This window comes from Oncorhynchus nerka, unplaced genomic scaffold, assembly GCF_034236695.1.
Source record: "Oncorhynchus nerka isolate Pitt River unplaced genomic scaffold, Oner_Uvic_2.0 unplaced_scaffold_2276, whole genome shotgun sequence".
Taxonomy (NCBI): Eukaryota; Metazoa; Chordata; class Actinopteri; order Salmoniformes; family Salmonidae; genus Oncorhynchus; species Oncorhynchus nerka.
The window spans coordinates 499-23,258 of NW_027039020.1; the positions used below are offsets into that span (position 1 = coordinate 499).

The window sequence follows — 22,760 nt, forward strand, 5'->3', positions numbered from 1 at the left end:
AATGAGAAATATTCATCAAATGAAACACTTCTAGACCAGAGGCTAAAACAAAGGGTCCTAGTTTTGAACTAGAGGATTCATAGACAGGTACCACTGGACAGTCACCACTTAGACAGGCACCACTAGACAGGCACCACTAGACAGGCACCACTGGACAGGCACCACTGGACAGGTACCACTGGACAGGCAGTACTGGACAGGCACCACTGGACAAGGAACCACTGGACAGGCACCACTGGACAAGGAACCACTGGACAGGCACCACTGGACAGGCACCACTAGACAGGCACCACCAGACAGGCACCACTGGACAGGCACCACTAGACAGGCACCACTGGACAGGCACCACTGGACAGGCACCACTAGACAGGCACCACTAGACAGGCACCACTAGACAGGCACCACTGGACAGGTACCACTGGAAAGGCAGCACTGGACAGGCACCACTGGACAAGGAACCACTGGACAGACACCACTGGACAGGCACCACTAGACAGGCACCACTAGACAGGCACCACTAGACAGGCACCACTAGACTGGCACAACTGGACAGGTACCACTAGACAGGCACCACTGGACAGGCAGCACTAGACAGGCACCACTAGACTGGCACAACTGGACTGGCACCACTAGACAGGCACCACTAGACAGGCACCACTGGACAGGCACCACTAGACAGGCACCACTGGACAGGCACCACTGGACAGGCACCACTAGACAGGCACCACTGGACAGGTACCACTGGACAGGCAGCACTGGACAGGCACCACTGGACAGGCACCACTAGACAGGCACCACTGGACAGGCACCACTGGACAGGCACCACTAGACAGGCACCACTGGACAGGTACCACTGGACAGGCACCACTGGACAGGCACCACTAGACAGGCACCACTAGACAGGCACCACTAGACAGGCACCACTGGACAGGTACCACTGGAAAGGCAGCACTGGACAGGCACCACTGGACAAGGAACCACTGGACAGACACCACTGGACAGGCACCACTAGACAGGCACCACTAGACAGGCACCACTAGACAGGCACCACTAGACTGGCACAACTGGACAGGTACCACTAGACAGGCACCACTGGACAGGCAGCACTAGACAGGCACCACTAGACTGGCACAACTGGACTGGCACCACTAGACAGGCACCACTAGACAGGCACCACTGGACAGGCACCACTAGACAGGCACCACTGGACAGGCACCACTGGACAGGCACCACTAGACAGGCACCACTGGACAGGTACCACTGGACAGGCAGCACTGGACAGGCACCACTGGACAAGGAACCACTGGACAGACACCACTGGACAGGCACCACTAGACAGGCACCACTAGACAGGCACCACTGGGCAGGGACCACTGGACAGGCACCACTAGACTGGCACCACTAGACAGGCACCACTGGACAGGCACCACTAGACAGGCACCACTAGACAGGCACCACTTGACAGGTACCACTAGACAGGCACCACTGGACAGGCACCACTAGACAGGCACCACTAGACTGGCACAACTGGACTGGCACCACTAGACAGGCACCACTAGACAGGCACCACTGGACAAGGAACCACTGGACAGGCACCACTGGACAGGCACCACTAGACAGGCACCACCAGACAGGCACCACTGGACAGGCACCACTAGACAGGCACCACTGGACAGGCACCACTGGACAGGCACCACTAGACAGGCACCACTAGACAGGCACCACTAGACAGGCACCACTGGACAGGTACCACTGGAAAGGCAGCACTGGACAGGCACCACTGGACAAGGAACCACTGGACAGACACCACTGGACAGGCACCACTAGACAGGCACCACTAGACAGGCACCACTAGACAGGCACCACTAGACTGGCACAACTGGACAGGTACCACTAGACAGGCACCACTGGACAGGCAGCACTAGACAGGCACCACTAGACTGGCACAACTGGACTGGCACCACTAGACAGGCACCACTAGACAGGCACCACTGGACAGGCACCACTAGACAGGCACCACTGGACAGGCACCACTGGACAGGCACCACTGGACAGGTACCACTGGACAGGCAGCACTGGACAGGCACCACTGGACAAGGAACCACTGGACAGACACCACTGGACAGGCACCACTAGACAGGCACCACTAGACAGGCACCACTGGGCAGGGACCACTGGACAGGCACCACTAGACTGGCACCACTAGACAGGCACCACTGGACAGGCACCACTAGACAGGCACCACTAGACAGGCACCACTTGACAGGTACCACTAGACAGGCACCACTGGACAGGCACCACTAGACAGGCACCACTAGACTGGCACAACTGGACTGGCACCACTAGACAGGCACCACTAGACAGGCACCACTTGACAGGTACCACTAGACAGGCACCACTGGACAGGCACCACTAGACAGGCACCACTAGACTGGCACAACTGGACTGGCATTCAGAAAGGAGAGGACTTGGGGGGGAAAGCAAACGCTGTTCAAAAACCAACTCCACTTGATAGGAGCATGTGTTTGAGCCACAGATGGTAAGCTGTGGAGGAGGGGGGGGGGGGTGCGGGGTGGTGTCAGTAACGTATAACCCTTGACCTCTAACCCTTAGGGTTCAAGTGTTCCAGTGTAGATAATGTGTGTAAATGACCTCAACAGGCTCATTTACACACACTAACATTAGATAGAAATACAGTGGCTTGTGAATGTATTCACCCTCCTTGGCATTTTTCCTATTTGGTTGCCTTACACCCTGGAATTAAAATAGATTTGTGGGGGGGTTGTATCATTTGTTTTACACAACATGCATACCACTTTGAAGATGCACAAGGGTTTCATAGCAAAGGGGGTGAATACGTACGTACGCACACACCACTTTTCAGTTTTTTTTAAACAAGTTATTTTTTCATTTTCACTTCACTCATTTGGACTATTTTGTGTATGTCCATTACATAAAATTCAGATAAAAATGGACTTAAATTTCAGGTTGTAAGGCAACAAAATAGGAAAAATGCCAAGAGGGGTGAATACTTTGCAAGGTCCTGCACCGTGAAGAACAGCTCTCCCTGGAGAACAGATTGCAGCTCAGTGAGACCTGTGATATTAAAGGTTCGATGGAAATTAAAAGTACATGTTTTAGACCCCTCTCTGGGTTCAATTAGTCTAATTCCTTCAATGTATCTCTCTCCTTATTCCGTACACATAACTATCTCACTGGGAACACATTGGTTGAATCAGTATTGTTTTCACCAACGTGGAATAGATGTGGAATTGCCGTCTGTGCCCAGATGGGATCTCTGCTGTTTTATGCAGGAATTCCAAATCATTCTTTTAGGTGGAATCTCAGGGAATAAACCTCTAGCTTTATGAATAGTCCTGCTCATCTCTCTCCGTTGAATTGCAATATAAATGTTCTCTTTTGCCCCAAGGCGACGATTCACCTTCCCAGTCTCTCTCTTTCTTCGCCTACCCTCAGAAAGCATTTGATCTTTCTGTGGCTTTAACCTCGCTGCATATATATTTTAATCGTATGCTGTGTCAACGTTCTGTGAGAATTCAAGGGACACACAAGGCAGGAGGGGTATGTCTCTGAGAGAATAGGTCATGAGCTATGAAGAGGAGAACTCATTTCCGGCCTATCTGAAGTGAGCTTAGTCTCTCGCTTACTCTTTAGTTACCTCTCTCTCTCTCTCTCCTCCCTTTCTCTGTGTCGCTTGCTGAATGTCTCTCTCCATCTCCCCCACCTCTCTCTCTCTCTCTCTCTCCCTTCCTTCCTTGATCTCTCTCTCCATCTCTATTCCACTCTCTCTGTTGCCCTCTCCTTCTCTCTCTCTTTCTCTCCCCATGTCTTCGAATGGCCTTGTCATTGCATCATTGTGATTTCTGCTAAACTTGAAAGATTGTGTTTCTGGTGCTTCACTTTTAGCTGTTAATGCATTACTATAGTCTAATCTGAGTCCCAGGTTCAGTTTGAGGGGTTAAAGTGTTGATTCAACAGGATGAAAATAGGAAATAGGAGGAGAGAAGTATCAGTGAAGAAATGGAAGAGGAATAGTGTTAGTGTTTCTGTAATGAATGAGGTTTCATCTACAGTGGGGAGAACAAGTATTTGATACACTGCCGATTTTGCAGGTTTTCCTACTTACAAAGCATGTAGAGGTCTGTAATTTTTTTTCATAGGTACACTTCAACTGTGAGAGACGGAATGTAAAACAAAAATCCAGAAAATCACATTGTATCATTTTTAAGTAATTAATTTGCATTTTATTGCTCCCCACTGTATGTTGGTGGTACCATCCCCATTACATTCAGTGTTCACAATGTGCTAGAGATGTTCTGCCAGCAGTGTTGAGCTGAAACGTCTGGGTTAACAAACATATCGCCTTGTCTTCTTTGTTACCTTTTTGCATTTTTCTCTTTATAACAATGTTTTCTTTCTAAGCTATATACTGTAGTATACTGTAGTATACTATATACTGTAGTTAGCCATGGTCTTGTGTTTTCTAGTCTAGACCTGTATGTGAAGTAAGAGGAATGTAATTGAAGTTTGAATAACTGATTATTCGATATGGAATGACAGGGATGCTGAATGTAATCTGGCTGATGAATCATGTTTGGCATAAAATTCTAGCTTTATATGTAAGCGGCCATTTTGTGCTAGGGGGCTATAGAAGAACGTTGTCAAGTGATTCAAGTTGATTGGTTTTCTTACTACACAGTCATAGAAAGCTATAAGACATCCAGCATGATTATTCTTATTCATTCTGAATGTTTATTTTTGACAGTCCATTTTGCAAATTTAAATGCTAATTTTATGGGTAAAATCTTCTACGTCAACTATTAATGCTCTTCCAACCAAGACTGAAAGTTCCGAAACAATATTTTCACTGTTAGGCCCATTGTTAAGTTTCATATATTTTTGTGATTCAATTTCACAATATGCAGCTCGAACAATGTACATTTTTTATTTCAGATTGGTGTTCCCCAATGGTCTGTCCAGTGAATATTCTCTAGTTACCACCTTCCGGCTGAGGAAAACCACTAAGAAAGACCGCTGGTATCTGTGGCAGATATTCGACCAGACGGGAGGTACCCAGGTAGGTCTGAGTGTCCACTATAAGGATATTCTTGATGTCTGGATGTATAGCATTGAATTGGGTTTGGATCTATATTGATTTATTGGTTGGTTGATTGACTGATCAGTCGATCGCTCACTCACTCTGCCAGTTCACCCAGCAGGTCAGTCGGTCCATCGGCTGGTTGGCTGGTAGGTCCGTTGGCTGGTAGGTCAGTCAAGTCGGTGGGCCGTGTGGTCAGTAGGTCGGTCTGTCGGTTGGTTAACCATTGGTTAATTGATCAACGTTTTCATGCCATGACTGATGCTTGTATCTACCATGACCCTGATGGTAATGGTAATGAATGGAAGGCAACACTTTACCGGCAGGTATAAAGCTTTATAACTTGTTATGAGACAATATAATGTCTTAATGTCCTCCGGCTCTATCTTCAGGTGTCTGTAGTGTTGGACGGTGCTAAACGAGCAGTGGAGTTCTCAGCCCGGGGCCTTCTGAAGAACAGCCTCCACTACACCTTTAAGAGCCGAGACCTGCACACCCTGTTTGACCGCCAATGGCACAAGCTGGGTGTGGCGGTCCAGAGCAGCATCGTCTCCGTTTACATGGACTGTAAACTAATAGAGAGGAGGCTGACAGACGAGAAGGATGAAATCGACCCCAGCGGATATACGCTGATTACAACCCGGGTGGAGGATGGACGGCCTGTAGATGTACGTTTAGGCCTAAAGCCACAATCTGGAAATATAACCGTTCTGAAATTCATAGACGGAGCATGACTGACAGTCCATGAGATCGACATTATACTTTTAAACATACAGTAACTATATATGGTTGCCTTCAAGGGCAATGTCTAGAAGGGTCCCAGCAAACCGGAAACATTCCCAGAACATTAGCTAAGATTCCCATTAAGTTCTAGTTAGGGTTTTATCTAACCCCTGGATAATAACATCCCTTTTTGATAACAAAATATTTTATTTTTCAAAAAATATTTTTAATGAAATTTTGTTGGAATATTCTCCTAACATTCACTAAAATGTTGTGCACAACACCTGTAACAATCATCACAGAACATTCCTCAATAGTTCTCATTGGGCTTCCAGGTAATGAAATAATTTAATTAATAAATAAATACATTTCCCAGCAAACCAAAATTGGCTCTGTGAAAGTTCCCAGAACATTTGTTAGGTTGTCGCAAATGTTCTTGTTACACAAAAGCGGTCCATTCATGGTGATGAATGTTTAACATTTGCCTGATGTTGCGAGAGCATTCCTACAACACATTTAGCCTGTTCGTTAAAGGTTTCCAGAATGTTTCATTAGGTTGTGGGAACAGTCTGGTGGGATCATTGAGGGTTGTCGTGTCTTTGGCTATGCCGGATTAAGTGATATGACATACTATTCTATAAAATCCTTTCTTCGTAATTAATATTACCTGATTGAGCTAATCATGTAAATGTAATTAACTAGAAAGTCGGGGAACCATGAAATAATATTTATAGAGCTGTTATCTTCCGAATAAACTCTTAAAGACCTAGTAATATTTTACATCAATAGCAGTCAATATTAATCGTCACCTTATTTCAGTCTCATCTGAAAGTTGTAAATTCTTGGTTATCTTCACGAACCCTGGCTTGCAAGTTGAATCAGCAATACAAAATTGGGTTTAACTATTTATTTACTAAATATCTAACTAATCACACAGAATTACATATACACAGAATGAATCATACATTGATTACAAATGATGTCATAAAGGATAACGTCCCTAGCGGACGGAACAGATATGACAGCTGGTTACACAAAGGACGGGGGTTGGGTTTGAGTGAAAGAGCGGGAAGATTTGAAGAACAATCGTCCTCGGAACAGGAGGTTACATTTTCGTCAAGGCTTTATATCGTAAAATATGAAAACCCAAATATCTAATTTGGAAGCTAAAATTACATGTAATCTTTTCACAAATAATTGTATATTTAACCTCTTACCTCTACTTGGGACGCTTGCGTCCCAACTAGAGCTCTGGAAATGCAAATGCGCTACGCTAAATGCTAATAGTATTAGTTAAAACTCAAAAGTTCATTAAAATACACATGCAGGGTATCAAATTAAAGCTACACTCGTTGTGAATCCAGGCAACAAGTCAGATTTTTAAAATGCTTTTCGGCGACAGCATGAGAAGCTATTATCTGATAGCATGCACCAATACACTACAACAGAAAAGCACAGCAGGGGACGTAAACAAAATAATTAGCATTTCGGCGTTACACAAACCGCACAATAAAATAGAAAACAGTCATTACCTTTCACCATCTTCTTTGTTGGCACTCCTAGATGTCCCATAAACACTATTGGGTCTTTATTTCGATTAAATCGGGCCATATAAAGCCAAGATATCGTTATATGTAGACTGTGTGATAAACGAAAAAAACAGCGATTTCACAACGTAACGTCATTTTTAAAATTCAAAAGTAGACGATAAACTTTCACAAAACACTTCGAAATATGTTTGTAATGCTACTTTAGGTATTAGTAAACGTTAATAAGCGATAAAAATCATCCGTAGGCGATGTAAATATCATTAGCTGTCGTCTTGGAAAAAATTTCAGGAGAGAGCTCTTCCGGAATGATCTGGGCGGAGACCGGAGGTAAGTCGTGCCCCTCTTTCGGTTCAACCAAGAATCAAATATGATTCAATTCACAAGACTCTAGACAACATGGGGATGCTGTGGGAGTTGAATGCTCGGTCTTATCTAATTCGGCTCACTGTTAACAATTGCTGGAAGTGGCGCAAGGATATTTATTTCCATTTTCTGTGATCAGGTTTTCCTGCGCTTTCCGATGTAACGCACGTTATGTAATAGCCACAGTCGTGATTTAACCAGTTTTAAAAACGTCCGAGGGTTTCCTATCCACACATTCTAACCATATGAACGTACTATATTCCTGGCATGAGTAGCAGGGCGCTGAAATGTTGCGCGATTTTTAACAAAATGTTCAAAAAAGTAGAGGGTAGGAGCAACAGGTTAAACATTTGAATTGCACAACAATTCCATGTGAATCTGATAACTATAATGTGTAGACTTTCCCAGATACTGTTTAGGTCGTCCTGTCATCAGTCATAATGTCTCAGATGACAACCGAACTGACATCATATTCATGAAGTACCAACGCATATTTTCAACTGGTTCTATTACCGAAATATGGTTCCTTTCCTTTCCTCTCTATGAGTCAAGAGATAGGCAAGGGAGAAAGGTATTTATGGGGGGAGGTCATAAACCTTACCCACAGGTAACGTTCTCCTAACATTCACTAAAAGGTTACCCACAGGCCAACGTCATGACAGGGTACATCACAAAATATATGTTCCCAAAACAACAAACTGTCCAGTTATGTAGATGATTCTACAATGTTTCTTTTGGGGTACAAAACACATTCACCTGATGTTACAAGGATGATCCCAGGTGGTAAGGGTAGGCAACAACACATCTGCCACGCTGATCCTCAACAAGGGGGACCCTCAGGGGTGCATGCTTGGTCCCCACCTGTACTCCCCGTTCACCCAAGATTGCATGGCCATGCACGATTCCAAAACCATCATCATGGGAATGGCGCCAGAGGGGATGGCTGCCATTTTACAGGCTTCTAACCAACTGTGTTATTTTTGTGTGTTTTTCGCATTGTTTGTAACTTATTTTGCACATAATGTTGCTGGACCACGACACAGATTTTATACAGTTGGCTGGGTTTTCCATGCGTCGGCAGGACAGAACAGATACGTCTGGTAAGATGAATAACAGCTGGTGTCTAATATTAAAGAGGTCTCAAGGTATTGCTCGCCTGAGGGAGAGTACCTCATGATAAGCTGTAGACCACACTATCTACCAAGAGAGTTTTCATCTATATTTTCCCTAGCTATCTATTTACCACAACAAACCGATGCTGGCACTAAGACAGCACTTAATGAACTGTATAAGGCAATAAGCAAACAAGAAAATGCTCATCTAGAAGCGGCGCTCCTAGTGGCCGGGGACTTTAATGCAGGCAATCCTTTTTACCTCATTTCTACCATTATGTCATATGTGCAACCAGAGGAAAAAAACTCTAGACCACCTTTGCTCCATACACAGAGATGCATTCAAAACTCTGCCTCACCCTCCATTTGGCAAATCTGATTATAATTATATCCTTCTGATTCCTGCTTACAAGCAAAAACTAAAGCAGGAAGTACCAGTGACTCGCTCAACACGGAAGTAGTCAGATGACGGATGCTACGCTACAGGACTGTTTTGCTAGCACAGACTGGAATATTTTCCGGGATTCATCCAATGGCATTAAGGAGAATACCACCTCAGTCACCGGATTCATCAATAAGTGCATCAACGACGTCGTCCCCACAGTGTCAGTACGTACATTTCCCAACCAGAAATCATGGATTACAGGCAACATCCTCATGAGCTAAAGGCTAGAGCTGCTGCTTTCAGGAGCGGGACACAAATCCAGACGCTATGAGAAATCCGCTTTGCCCTCAGACAAACCATCAATCAGGCAAAGCGTGAATACAGGACTAAGATTGAATACTACACCTGCTCTGATGCTCGTTGGATGTGGCAGGGCTTGTAAACTATTACGGACTACAAATGGAAACTGGACAGCTGTGTGATCACGTTGTCCATAGCTGATGTGAGCAAGACCCTTAAACAGATGTTGCTCACATCGGAAAGGCTAGATTACCTTGACGTGTACTCAGAGCATGCACGGACCAACTGGCAAGTGTCTTCACTGACATTTTCAACCTCTGACCGAGTCTGTAATACCTACATGTTTGAAGCAGACCACCATAGTCCCTGTGTCCAAGAAAGTGAAGGTAACCTGCATAAATGACTACCGAACTGTTGCACTCACGTCGATAGCCATGAAGTGCTTAGAAAGGCTGGTCATGGCTCACATCAACACCATCATCCCAGCAACCCTAGCCTCATTCCAATTCGCGTACAGCCCCAACAGATCCACAGATGATGCAATCTCAATCGCACTCCTCACTGCTCTTTCCCACCTGAGAAAAGGAATACCTATGTGAGAATGCTGTTCATTGACTACAGCTCAGCTTTCAACACCATAGTGCCCATAAAGCTCATCACTAAGCTAAGGACCCTGGGACTAACAACTCCCTCTGCAACTGGATCCTGGACTTCCTGACGGGCCTGTTGTATTCGGCGCATGTGACAAATAACATTTTATGTGGTAACTGAATGTTTGCATAACTGGACAGTTTTTGTGTTTTGGGAACATATCTCTTGACCAGTCAGTGTTACCACAATCTAATGAAATATTCTTGGAACCTATAAAGAACAGAGGAAATGTGTTCTGGGAACGTACTTGTAATATCTCATGTTTTTGCACCCTTAAAGAACCTTTCTAGAAGCGGAGGCCCAACTGGACAGCTTTTGTGTTTGGGGAACATATCTTTTGTGATGTCCCCAAAAGTTCCCACCAGACTGTTCCCACAACCTAATGAAACATTCTGGGAACCTGTTAAAGAACTTGAAGAAAGATCTTGAATGTTCTTGAAGCATCAGGCAAATGTTTTATACAAGCATTCTAAAAGAACATTTGCATGAACAAACAAATGTTCTGGGAACTTTCACAGAACCGATTTTGGTTTGCTGGGGTTGGTTAGTTTCGGTCAAAGAAACATGTTTCATATTTCAAAATATACATTGTTAGCATTTTAAAAAGTTAGTTTTTCTCTATATCTGAATCATCATAATGTCCCTAACAGATGTCTTTCTCTCCAGATCGAACTGCAACAAATCCTGATCTACTGTGACCCATACCTGGCTGAGATGGAGAACTGCTGTGAGCAGGCAGGATCTACGGTAAAATATTTTACACTCCTTTTATGTACAGTACACATTTTAGGACATACATGAGACCTTCGACGTGGCTTGATATACAGTAGAGCAGGGTTATTAAATTCTTACCCTATGAATTCCGGAGTACTTCTAGTTCTCTGTTCTACCTGATAATTAATTGCACCCACCTGCTTTCCCAGATCTAAATCAGTCCCAGATTATGTTTTTTTAAATAAAAATATATATTTATCTGTTATTTTACCAGGTAAGTTGACTGAGAACACGTTCTCATTTACAGCAACGACCTGGGGAATAGTTAGGGGGATGAATGAGTGAGGGGAGTGGAGGGGGGTGAATGAGCCAATTGTAAGAGGGGAATATATATTTTTAAAGCAGTGGAACTGGCTTCTTGGTCGATATTTAAATTTAAGGGCAATATGTAACATAATCTGGTTGAGTTGTGTTTGTCCTTCTTGAAAACTACCCAACTGAAGGATGTTTCTTCCATAGGGGACATCTTATCCAAATTACTGTGCAATATCTTTGTGACAGCTGCTGATGTAAAACAGGATTTATCAATACATTTGATTGATAGATTGATAGATAGATATTCTTCTGTTAGATCATATTGCAGACCAGGTCAATGGAGAGTGACCTTACAGACTGTGGATGAATCCCAAATAGCACCCTATTCCCAGTATAGTGCACTACGTTTGACCAGAGCCCATAGGAAAAAGCGTGCAATTTGGACTGCTAACTGTGTTTAAAAGGAGAAGTGACCTTTGACATTTTGACAGTTAGGCCTACATGTATTCATAACCATGTTGTCATCTCAGTGAGTGTTGGGTTATGTTGATTCAATGTGCTAGGTCACATGTGGTCTATATGGTTGGAAATAGTGTGTTTCAGTGACCTCTCACCTTTGGCCTCTGACAGTTATAATATATATCCATAACCAGGATGTTATCTCAGTGTGCATTGAGTTTCAGTATTGGGGCTCAGTCAATATGGTAGGAAATAATGTATTGGCATTGAAAACCTTAAGTATTGTCCTTTCCTCATTCCCCTGGGACAGTCATCTAGTTCCACAGTAATTAAGGTATCTCACTGGGTCAATGAATCATTGGACATTAACTGATTATAAATACGGTAGTGGTACTGTACTGTTATTACATTTCAGACTATTTGAGAACTGCATTTCAACATGTGTTGTATTATAATTGTCTGGTTTCCTATACCCAAATTAAGCCTACTCCTAAACTAAATAGCACTTTCAATGGAGATTTTACATTGCTTTCTAGACCAAAATTCTGTCTAGCCCTGGACTCAAGTTCAAGTGAACTAGAAAACATAATTGAATAACAACATGAAATGATTAGGCTTAAGGTGGTTCCAGGAAACTGGCCCTTAAATAGCAGAGTAATGTGTCTAAACAGTGGACATATATAAAATAGTCCAAATTGGTGAAGTGAAATAAAATATAAAACTTGTTTCAAACAATAAAAAAAATAAAAAAAACTGAAAAGTGGTGCGTGTATATGTAGTCAGCCCCTAAATAAGATCTGGTGCAACCAGTTACCTTCAGAACTAATTAACAAATTAAATTAAGTCCACCTGTGTGCAAGTGCCACATGATCTGTCACATGATCTCAGTATATGTACACCTGTTCTGAAAGGCCCCAGAGTCTGCAACATGACGAAGCAAGAGGCACCACCAAGCAATCGGCACCATGAAGACCAAGGAGCTCCAAACAGGTCAGGGAGTGGAGAAGTACAGATCAGGGTTCGGTTATAAAAATCCATTATTATAAAATGGAAAGAATATGGCACTACAACAAACCTGCCAAGAGAGGGCCGCCCACCAAAACTCACAGACCAGGCAAGGAGGGAATTAATCAGAGATGCAACAAAGACACCAAAGATAACCCTGAAGGAGCTGCAAAGCTCCTCAACGGAGATTGGAGTATCTGTCCATAGGACCACTTTAAGCCATACATTCCACAGAGCTGGGCTTTACGGAAGAGTGGCCAGAAAAAAGACATTGCTTAAAGAAAAAAATAAGGAAGCACGTTTGGTGTTCGCCAAAAGGCACGTGGGAGACTCCCCAAACATATGGAAGAAGGTACTCTGGTCAGACAAGACTAAAATTGAGCTTTTGGCCATTAAGGAAAACGCTATGTCTGGCACAAACACAAAACCTCTCATCACCCCGAGAACACCACAGTGAAGCACGATGGTGGCAGCATCATGCTGTGGGGATGTTTTCATCGGCAGGACCTGGGAAACTGGTCAGATATGAAGGAATGATGGATGGCGCTAAATACAGGGCCATTTTTTTTTAGAGAAACCTGTTTCAGTCTTCCAGAGATTTGAGACTGGTACGGAGGTTCACCTTCCAGCAGGACAATGACCTTAAGCATACTGCTAAAGCAACAATTGAGTGATTTAAGGGGAAACATTTACATGTCTTGGAATGGACTTGTCAAAGTCCAGACCTCAATCCAATTGAGAATCTGTGGTATGACTTTGTACACCAACGGAATCCATCCAACTTGAAGGAGCTGGAGCAGTTTTGCCTTAAAGAATAGGCAACAATCTCAGTGGCTAGATAGAGACAAACCCCAAGAGACTTGCAGCTGTAATTGCTGCAAAAGGTGGCTCTACAAAGTATTGACTTTGGGGGGGAATAGTAATGAAAGTTTTCTGTTTTATTGTCTTATTTTGTGTTTGTTTCACAATAAAAAATATTTTGCATCTTCAAAGTGGTAGGCATGTCGTGTGAATCAAATGATACAACCCCCCCAAAAATCTATTTTAATTCCAGGTTGTAAGGCAACAGAATAGTAAAAATCCCAACTGTAAATCTTTGTATTGATCCTACAGTGTGAGCCTAGCAGGGAGGGCCCTGGTGCTGGAGGGGTGACTCCCAATCCCTTGGATACAGATGGAGCAGGCCAGCTCCCCCGGATGCTCTCCCAGCCCGTCCAGCCAGCTCGGGTCCAGCGGGTCCAGCATTCCAGCAGTGACAGATGTCAATGTTCAGCAGAGAAGGTACAGTCCATAGAAATATCCTGCGTCCCAAACAGCACTCTATTCTCTGTTTTGTGCAATACTTTTGACCAAGGCCAATAGGGAATAGGGTGCCATTGTATTCGATAAACATTTTTAGTAAAAGTATGAATTTCAGCACCCTTTGGAAGGACTTCTTGTTGTACAGGACTAAAATAGGTACAGGTAAGCGTTTTCAGAACGTCAAGTATCGACTGGTGGCAACTCAATGTTGTTGCTAGCAAATCGTGCGACCACTTATCAATACTCAACTCAACCTCGATATAGGAGATCGGAGATGAACAATCCTCAGCTACAATATGTCCAAACAGCAAATATAATCCTAATGGGTTTTAGTGTTCTGTTCTAATGGAACCATGCATTCAGATATCCCACTGCTGACACCAAATGTATTAAACAAGAAAATAAATACCAAATTAAAGCACATTTATGCCAATGGGTTTTCTTGGATGCCAACCAAAGGCAGGAAATAAAAGCTTATTAGCAGTAATTTGGCACAAATATGTAGTTGCTTTGTTTGAGGCATGGCCGCTATCTCCAGAGGTGGTTCCACTAATGTCCATGGAAGTGTTCTGACAGCAGACTTCAGACAGAGGGGTACCTTGGGGAATTTCTCATGTCTTTGGGGAGTTTTTAATGTGTGGACGGACAGTCATTAGCAAGCTAGTTCAGGTAAATTACATAAATTAAATGTTCTTGTTCTTTGTAGGGTGATCAAGGTCTACCAGGCTTGGCAGGACTTCCAGGACAGAAAGGCGATCAAGGAGACAAGGTAAAGGAGATGTTGAATATCTATCTGGCTCAATAAATACCATCATGACTGTGCAAGTGTACCTGTAGAATTCAGTTACAATTCTAACAGAGATAAAGCTGTTGTGTTTCCTTAGTTACATATTTCAGGGAGAGAGACAAAGACGGAGACGGAGAAAAGACAGACAGAGACAGAGAAAAGACAGACAGAGACAGAGAAAAGACAGACAGAGAAAAGACAGACAGAGAAAAGACAGACAGAGAAAAGACAAACAGAGAAAAGACAGACAGAGAAAAGACAGACAGAGAAAAGACAGACAGAGACAGAGAAAAGACAGACAGAGAAAAGACAGACAGAGAAAAGACAGACAGAGAAAAGACAGACAGAGACAGAGAAAAGACAGACAGAGACAGAGAAAAGACAGACAGAGAAAAGACAGACAGAGACAGAGAAAAGACAGACAGAGACAGAGAAAAGACAGACAGAGAAAAGACAGACAGAGACAGAGAAAAGACAAACAGAGAAAAGACAGACAGAGACAGAGAAAAGACAAACAGAGAAAAGACAGACAGAGAAAAGACAGACAGAGACAGAGATGGAGACAGACAGAGACGGAGGCAGACAGAGACGGAGGCAGACAGAGACGGAGGCAGACAGAGACGGAGACAAAGAAAAGACAGACATAGAAAAGACAGACATAGAAAAGACAGACACAGACGGAGACAGAAATAAGGAAATATGTCCTGTATTGTGTGTTATCCTCCGTGATTTAACAATGGAAATATGTCCCAGACTGTATTGTGTGTTATCCTCCATGATTTAACAATGGAAATATGTCCCAGACTGTATTGCGTGTTATCCTCCATGATTTAACAATGGAAATAAGTCCCAGACTGTATTGCGGTGTTATCCTCCATGATTTAACAATGGAAATAAGTCCCAGACAGAATCAACTAAAGTAATAGAACGAGCATGAAATTCAGATTCCCCCTGTCCTTTTACAATATATAACCATCAGTATCAGTTCAACATTTCATTTGCTACGTGTTTCAAGCCTTGAAATCAGACACAAACAAGTAGAGGTGGCTCTCCATTACGCCTCTCCATTGTTTTTTTGTGAAATTGTGCGAACTCAAAAATAATGTGGTGCGTTATGGGATTCCACATCGCTCTGAAGCCTTTGAAGTGGCTATCGGAGGGTCTAATACACCCTCCATAATTTTCACTCCCTCAGCATAGGGACACTTGTGTATATGTCATATGAGCGTGTGAATTCACAAATGGAGGGCTGAGGGCCGAAGGGACTATGGAGGGCTGAGGGCCGAAGGGACTGACAGAAAGAGAGAGAGAAGAAGAACCAGTGTGTTTGACAGAAAGAGAGAGAGAGAAGAGTCAGTGTGTTTGACAGAAAGAGAGAGAGAAGAGCCAGTGTGTTTGACAGAAAGAGAGAGAGAGAAGAGTCAGTGTGTTTGACAGAAAGAGAGAGAGAAGTGCCAGTGTGTCTGACAGAAAGAAAGAGAGAGAAGAGCCAGTGTGTTTGACAGAAAGAGAGAGAGAGAAGAGTCAGTGTGTTTGACAGAAAGAGAGAGAGAAGTGCCAGTGTGTCTGACAGAAAGAAAGAGAGAGAAGAGCCAGTGTGTTTGACAGAAAGAGAGAGAGAGAAGTGCCAGTGCATTTGACAGAGAGAGAGAGGAGTGCCAGTGTGTTTGACAGAAAGAGAGAGAGAGAAGAGTCAGTGTGTTTGACAGAAAGGGAGAGAGAGAAGAGCCAGTGTATTTGACAGAAAGGGAGACAGAGAAGAGCCAGTGTGTTTGACAGAAAGAGAGAGAGAGAAGAGTCAGTGTGTTTGACAGAAAGGGAGAGAGAGAAGGGCCAGTGTGTTTGACAGAAAGAGAGAGAAGAAGAGTCAGTGTGTTTGACAGAAAGAGAGAGAGAGAAGAAGAGCCAGTGTGTTTGACAGAAAGAGAGAGTAAAGAAGATCCAGTGTGTTTGACAGAAAAAGAGAGAGAAGAAGAGTCAGTGTGTTTGACAGAGAGAGAGAGAGAGAAGAGTCAGTGTGTTTGACAGAAAGGGAGAGAAGAGTCAGTGTGTTTGACAGAAAGAGAGAGAGAGAAGAGTCAGTGTGTTTGACAGAAAGAGAGAGCGAGAAGAGCCAGTGTGTTTGACAGAAAGAGAGAGTAAAGATGATCCAGTGTGTTTGACAGAAAGAGAGAGAGAAGAGCCAGTGTGTTTGACAGAAAGAGAGAGAGAGAAAAGAAGAGCCAGTGTGTTTGACAGAAAGAGAGAGAGAAGAAGAGCCAGTGTGTTTGACAGAAAGAGAGAGTAAAGAAGATCCAGTGTGTTTGACAGAAAGAGTGAGAGAAGAAGAGCCAGTGTGTTTGACAGAAAGAGAGAGAGAAGAAGAGTCAGTGTGTTTGACAGAGAGAGAGAGAAGAGTCAGTGTGTTTGACAGAAAGGGAGAGAGAGAAGAGCCAGTGTATTTGACAGAAAGGGAGACAGAGAAGAGCCAGTGTGTTTGACAGAAAGTGAGAGATAGAAGAGTCAGTGTGTTTGACAGAAAGACAGCCCCAGAGAAGAGTCAGTGTGTTTGACAGAAAGGGAGAGAGAGAAGAGCCAGTGTGTTTGACAGAAAGAGAGAGAGAGAAAGTGTGTTTGACAGAAAGGAGAGAGAGAAGAGCCAGTGTGTTTGACAGAAAGGAGAGAGAGAAGTGTTTGACAGAAAGAGAGAGAGAGAAGAGTCAGTGTGTTTGACAGAAAGGGAGAGAAGTGCCAGTGTATTTGACAGAAGGGAGACAGAGAAGAGCCAGTGTGTTTGACAGAAAGAGAGAGAGAAGAGTCCGTGTGTTTGACAGAAAGGGAGAGAGAGAAGAGCCAGTGTATTTGACAGAAAGGGAGACAGAGAAGAGCCAGTGTGTTTGACAGAAAGAGAGAGAGAGAAGAGTCAGTGTGTTTGACAGAAAGGGAGAGAGAGAAGAGCCAGTGTGTTTGACAGAAAGAGAGAGAGAGAGAGGAGTCAGTGTGTTTGACAGAAAGGGAGAGAGAGAAGAGCCAGTGTGTTTGACAGAAAGGGAGAGAGAGAAGAGTCAGTGTGTTTGACAGAAAGAGAGAGAGAGAAGAGTCAGTGTGTTTGACAGAAAGAGAGAGAGAGAAGAAGAGCCAGTGTGTTTGACAGAAAGAGAGAGTAAAGAAGATCCAGTGTGTTTGACAGAAAGAGAGAGAGAAGAAGAGCCAGTGTGTTTGACAGAAAGAAGAGAGAGAAGAGTCAGTGTGTTTGACAGAGAGAGAGAGAAGTGCCAGTGTATTTGACAGAAAGAGAGAGAGAAGAGTCAGTGTGTTTGACAGAAAGAGAGAGAGAGAAGAGTCAGTGTGTTTGACAGAAAGAGAGAGAAGAAAGTCAGTGTGTTTGACAGAAAGAGAGAGAAGAAGAGCCAGTGTGTTTGACAGAAAGAGAGAGAGAGAAGAGTCAGTGTGTTTGACAGAAAGGGAGAGAGAGAAGAGCCAGTGTGTTTGACAGAAAGAGAGAGAGAGAAGAGTCAGTGTGTTTGACAGAAAGGGAGAGAGAGAAGAGCCAGTGTGTTTGACAGAAAGAGAGAGAAGAAGAGTCAGTGTGTTTGACAGAAAGAGAGAGAGAGAAGAAGGGCCAGTGTGTTTGACAGAAAGAGAGAGTAAAGAAGATCCAGTGTGTTTGACAGAAAAAGAGAGAGAAGAAGAGTCAGTGTGTTTGACAGAGAGAGAGAGAGAGAGAAGAGTCAGTGTGTTTGACAGAAAGGGAGAGAAGAGTCAGTGTGTTTGACAGAAAGAGAGAGAGAGAAGAGTCAGTGTGTTTGACAGAAAGAGAGAGCGAGAAGAGCCAGTGTGTTTGACAGAAAGAGAGAGTAAAGATGATCCAGTGTGTTTGACAGAAAGAGAGAGAGAAGAGCCAGTGTGTTTGACAGAAAGAGAGAGAGAGAGAAGAAGAGCCAGTGTGTTTGACAGAAAGAGAGAGAGAAGAAGAGCCAGTGTGTTTGACAGAAAGAGAGAGTAAAGAAGATCCAGTGTGTTTGACAGAAAGAGTGAGAGAAGAAGAGCCAGTGTGTTTGACAGAAAGAGAGAGAGAAGAAGAGTCAGTGTGTTTGACAGAGAGAGAGAGAGAAGAGTCAGTGTGTTTGACAGAAAGGAGAGAGAGAAGAGCCAGTGTATTTGACAGAAAGGAGACAGAGAAGAGCCAGTGTGTTTGACAGAAAGAGAGAGAGAGAAGAGTCAGTGTGTTTGACAGCCAATGTTTGAAGAAAGAGAGAGAGAGAAGAGTCAGTGTGTTTGACAGAAAGCCAGTGTGTTTGACAGAGAGAGAGAGAAGAGTCAGTGTGTTTGACAGAAAGGGAGAGAGAGAAGAGCCAGTGTGTTTGACAGAAAGGGAGACAGAGAAGAGCCAGTGTGTTTGACAGAAAGAGAGAGAGAGAAGAGTCAGTGTGTTTTGACAGAAAGAAGAGAGAGAAGAGTCAGTGTGTTTGACAGAAAGAGAGAGAGAAGAGCCAGTGTGTTTGACAGAAAGGGAGAGAGAGAAGAGCCAGTGTGTTTGACAGAAAGAGAGAGAGAGAAGAGTCAGTGTGTTTGACAGAAAGGGAGAGAGAGAAGAGCCAGTGTTTTTGACAGAAAGAGAGAGAGAGAAGAGTCAGTGTGTTTGACAGAAAGGAGAAGTGCCAGTGTATTTGACAGAAAGGGAGACAGAGAAGAGCCAGTGTGTTTGACAGAAAGAGAGAGAGAGAAGAGTCAGTTGACAGATTTGACAGAAAGGGAGACAGAGAAGAGCCAGTGTGTTTGACAGAGAAGAGTCAGTGTGTTTGACAGAAAGGAGAGAAGAAGAGCCAGTGTGTTTGACAGAGTCAGTGTGTTTGAGAGAGAAGAGCCAGTGTGTTTGACAGAAAGGAGAGAGAGAAGAGTCAGTGTGTTTGACAGAAGAGAGAGAGAGAAGAGTCAGTGTGTTTGACAGAAAGAGAGAGAAGAAGAGCCAGTGTGTTTGACAGAAAGAGAGAGAGAAGAAGAGTCAGTGTGTTTGACAGAGAGAGAGAGAAGTGCCAGTGTATTTGACAGAAAGAGAGAGAGAGAAGAGTCAGTGTGTTTGACAGAAAGGAGAGAGAGAAGAGTCAGTGTGTTTCAGAAAGAGAGAGAAGAAGAGTCAGTGTGTTTGACAGAAGAGAGAGAAGAAGAGCCAGTGTGTTTGACAGAGAGAGAGAAAGAGTCAGAGAGAGAGAGAGAAGTGCCAGTGTGTTTGACAGAAAGAGAGAGAAGAAGAGAAAGAGAGAGAAGTGTGTATTTGACAGAAAGGGAGAGAGAGAAGAGTCAGTGTGTTTGACAGAAAGGAGAGAGAGAAGAGCCAGTGTGTTTGACAGAAAGAGAGAAAGAAGAGTCAGTGTGTTTGACAGAAAGGGAGAGAGAGAAGAGCCAGTGTGTTTGACAGAAAGAGAGAGAGAGAAGAGTCAGTGTGTTTGACAGAAAGAGAGTGTGTTTGACAGAAAGAGAGAGAGAGAAGAGTCAGTGTGTTTGACAGAAAAGAGAGAGAGAAGAGTCAGTGTGTTTGACAGAAAGAGAGAGAGAGAAGAGTCAGTGTGTTTGACAGAGAGAGAGAGAGAGAAGTGCCAGTGTATTTTGACAGAGAGAAGAGTCAGTGTATTTGACAGAGAAGAAGAAAAGTCAGTGTGTTTGACAGAAGAAGAAGAGTCAGTGTGTTTGAGAGAGAGAAGAAGAGCCAGTGTGTTTGACAGAAAGAGAGAGAGAGAAGAAGAGCCAGTGTGTTTGACAGAAAGGAGAGAGAGAAGAGTCAGTGTGTTTGACAGAAAGAGAGAGAAGAAAAGTGAGAAAGAGAGAGAAGAAGAGCCAGTGTGTTTGACAGAGAGAAGAGTCAGTGTGTTTGACAGAAAGGGAGAAGAAGAGCCAGTGTATTTGACAGAAAGGAGAGAGAAGAGCCAGTGTGTTTGACAGAAAGAGAGAGAAGAGTCAGTTTGTTTGACAGAAAGAGAGAGAGGAAGAGTCAGTGTGTGTTTGACAGAAAGGAGAGAGAGAAGAGAGTGTGTTTGACAGAAAGAGAGAGAAGAAGAGTCAGTGTGTTTGACAGAGAGAGAAGTGCCAGTGTATTTGACAGAAAGGGAGAGAGAGAAGAGTCAGTGTGTTTGACAGAAAGGAGAGAGAGAAGAGCCAGTGTGTTTGACAGAAGAGTCAGTGTGTTTGACAGAAAGGAGACAGAGAAGAGCCAGTGTGCCAGTGTGTTTGACAGAAAGGGAGAGAGAGAAGAGCCAGTGTGTTTGACAGAAAGAGAGAGAGAAGAGTCAGTGTGTTTGACAGAAGAGAGAGAGAGAAGAGTCAGTGTGTTTGACAGAAAGAGAGAGAGAAGAAGAGTCAGTGTGTTTGACAGAAGAGAGAGAGAAGTGCCAGTGTATTTGACAGAGAGAGAGAGAGAAGAGTCAGTGTGTTTGACAGAAAGAGAGAGAAGAAGAGCCAGTGTGTTTGACAGAAGAGAGAGAGAAGAAGAGCCAGTGTGTTTGACAGAAAGTCAGTGTATTTGACAGAGAGAGAGAAGAAGAGTCAGTGTGTTTGACAGAAAGAGAGAAGAAGAGTCAGTGTGTTTGACAGAAGAGAGAGAGAAGAAGAGCCAGTGTGTTTGACAGAAAGAGAAGAGTGTGTTTGAGAAAGAGAGAGAGAAGAAGATCCAGTGTGTTTGACAGAAAGAGAGAGAGAAGAGTCTGTGTGTTTGACAGAAAGAGAGAGAGAAGAAGAGCCAGTGTGTTTGACAGAAAGAGAGAGAGAAGAGTCAGTGTGTTTAAGAGAGAAGTGCCAGTGTGTTTGACAGAAAGAGAGAGAGAGAAGATCCAGTGTGTTTGACAGAGAGAGAGAGAGAGAAGAGTCAGTGTGTTTGACAGAGAGAGAGAGAGAGAAGAGTCAGTGTGTTTGACAGAGAGAGAGAGAGAAGATCCAGTGTGTTTGACAGAAAGAGAGAGAGAGAAGAGTCAGTGTGTTTGACAGAGAGAGAGAGAAGAAGAGCCAGTGTGTTTGACAGAAAGAGAGAGAGAGAAGATCCAGTGTGTTTGACAGAAAGAGAGAGAGAGAAGATCCAGTGTCTTTGACAGAAAGAGAGAGTAAAGAAGATCCAGTGTGTTTGACAGAAAGAGAGAGTAAAGAAGATCCAGTGTGTTTGACAGAAAGAGAGAGAGAGAAGATCCAGTGTGTTTGACAGAAAGAGAGAGAGAGAAGAGTCAGTGTGTTTGACAGAAAGAGAGAGAGAGAAGATCCAGTGTGTTTGACAGAAAGAGAGAGAGAGAAGATCCAGTGTGTTTGACAGAAAGAGAGAGTAAAAGATCCAGTGTGTTTTTGACAGAAAGAGAGAAGAAGATCCAGTGTGTTTGACAGAAAGAGAGAGAGAAGAAGAGCCAGTGTGTTTGACAGAAAGAGAGAGAGAAGAAGAGCCAGTGTGTTTGACAGAAAGAGAGAGAGAGAAGAAGATCCAGTGTGTTTGACAGAAAGAGAGAGAGAGAAGATCCAGTGTGTTTGACAGAAAGAGAGAGAAGAGTCAGTGTGTTTGACAGAGAGAGAGAGAGAAGAGCCAGTGTGTTTGACAGAAAGAGAGAGAAGAAGACCCAGTGTGTTTGACAGAGAGAGAGAGAAGAAGTCAGTGTGTTTGACAGAGAGCCAGTGTGTTTTGACAGAAAGAGAGAGAGAAGAGAGCCAGTGTGTTTGACAGAAGAGTCAGTGTGTTTGAGAGAGAGAGAAGAAGAGTCAGTGTGTTTGACAGAGAGAGAGAAGAAGATCCAGTGTGTTTGACAGAAAGAGAGAGAGAGAAGATCCAGTGTGTTTGACAGAAAGAGAGAGAGAAGAAGAGCCAGTGTGTTTGACAGAAAGAGAGAGAGAAGAGTCAGTGTGTTTGACAGAGAGAGAGAGAGAAGAGCCAGTGTGTTTGACAGAAAGAGAGAGAGAAGAAGAGCCAGTGTGTTTGACAGAAAGAGAGAGAGAGAAGAGTCAGTGTGTTTGACAGAAAGAGAGAGAG

General features: G+C 43.7%; 1 protein-coding gene across 1 annotated transcript in view; it reads left to right on the forward strand.

The window, feature by feature from the left end:
* Positions 1-4,919: 4,919 nt before the first annotated feature.
* The window catches only part of LOC115120788 (collagen alpha-1(XIX) chain-like), a gene marked incomplete at its 3' end in the record, with an annotated part of 34,267 nt that continues 16,426 nt past the window's right edge, over positions 4,920-22,760 (forward strand). The window contains exons 1-5 of the mRNA XM_065014678.1: positions 4,920-5,098; positions 5,512-5,787; positions 10,870-10,950; positions 13,810-13,977; positions 14,705-14,767. Coding sequence (XP_064870750.1) covers positions 4,955-5,098; positions 5,512-5,787; positions 10,870-10,950; positions 13,810-13,977; positions 14,705-14,767 — 732 coding nt within the window. The remainder of the gene's footprint in view (positions 5,099-5,511; positions 5,788-10,869; positions 10,951-13,809; positions 13,978-14,704; positions 14,768-22,760) is intronic.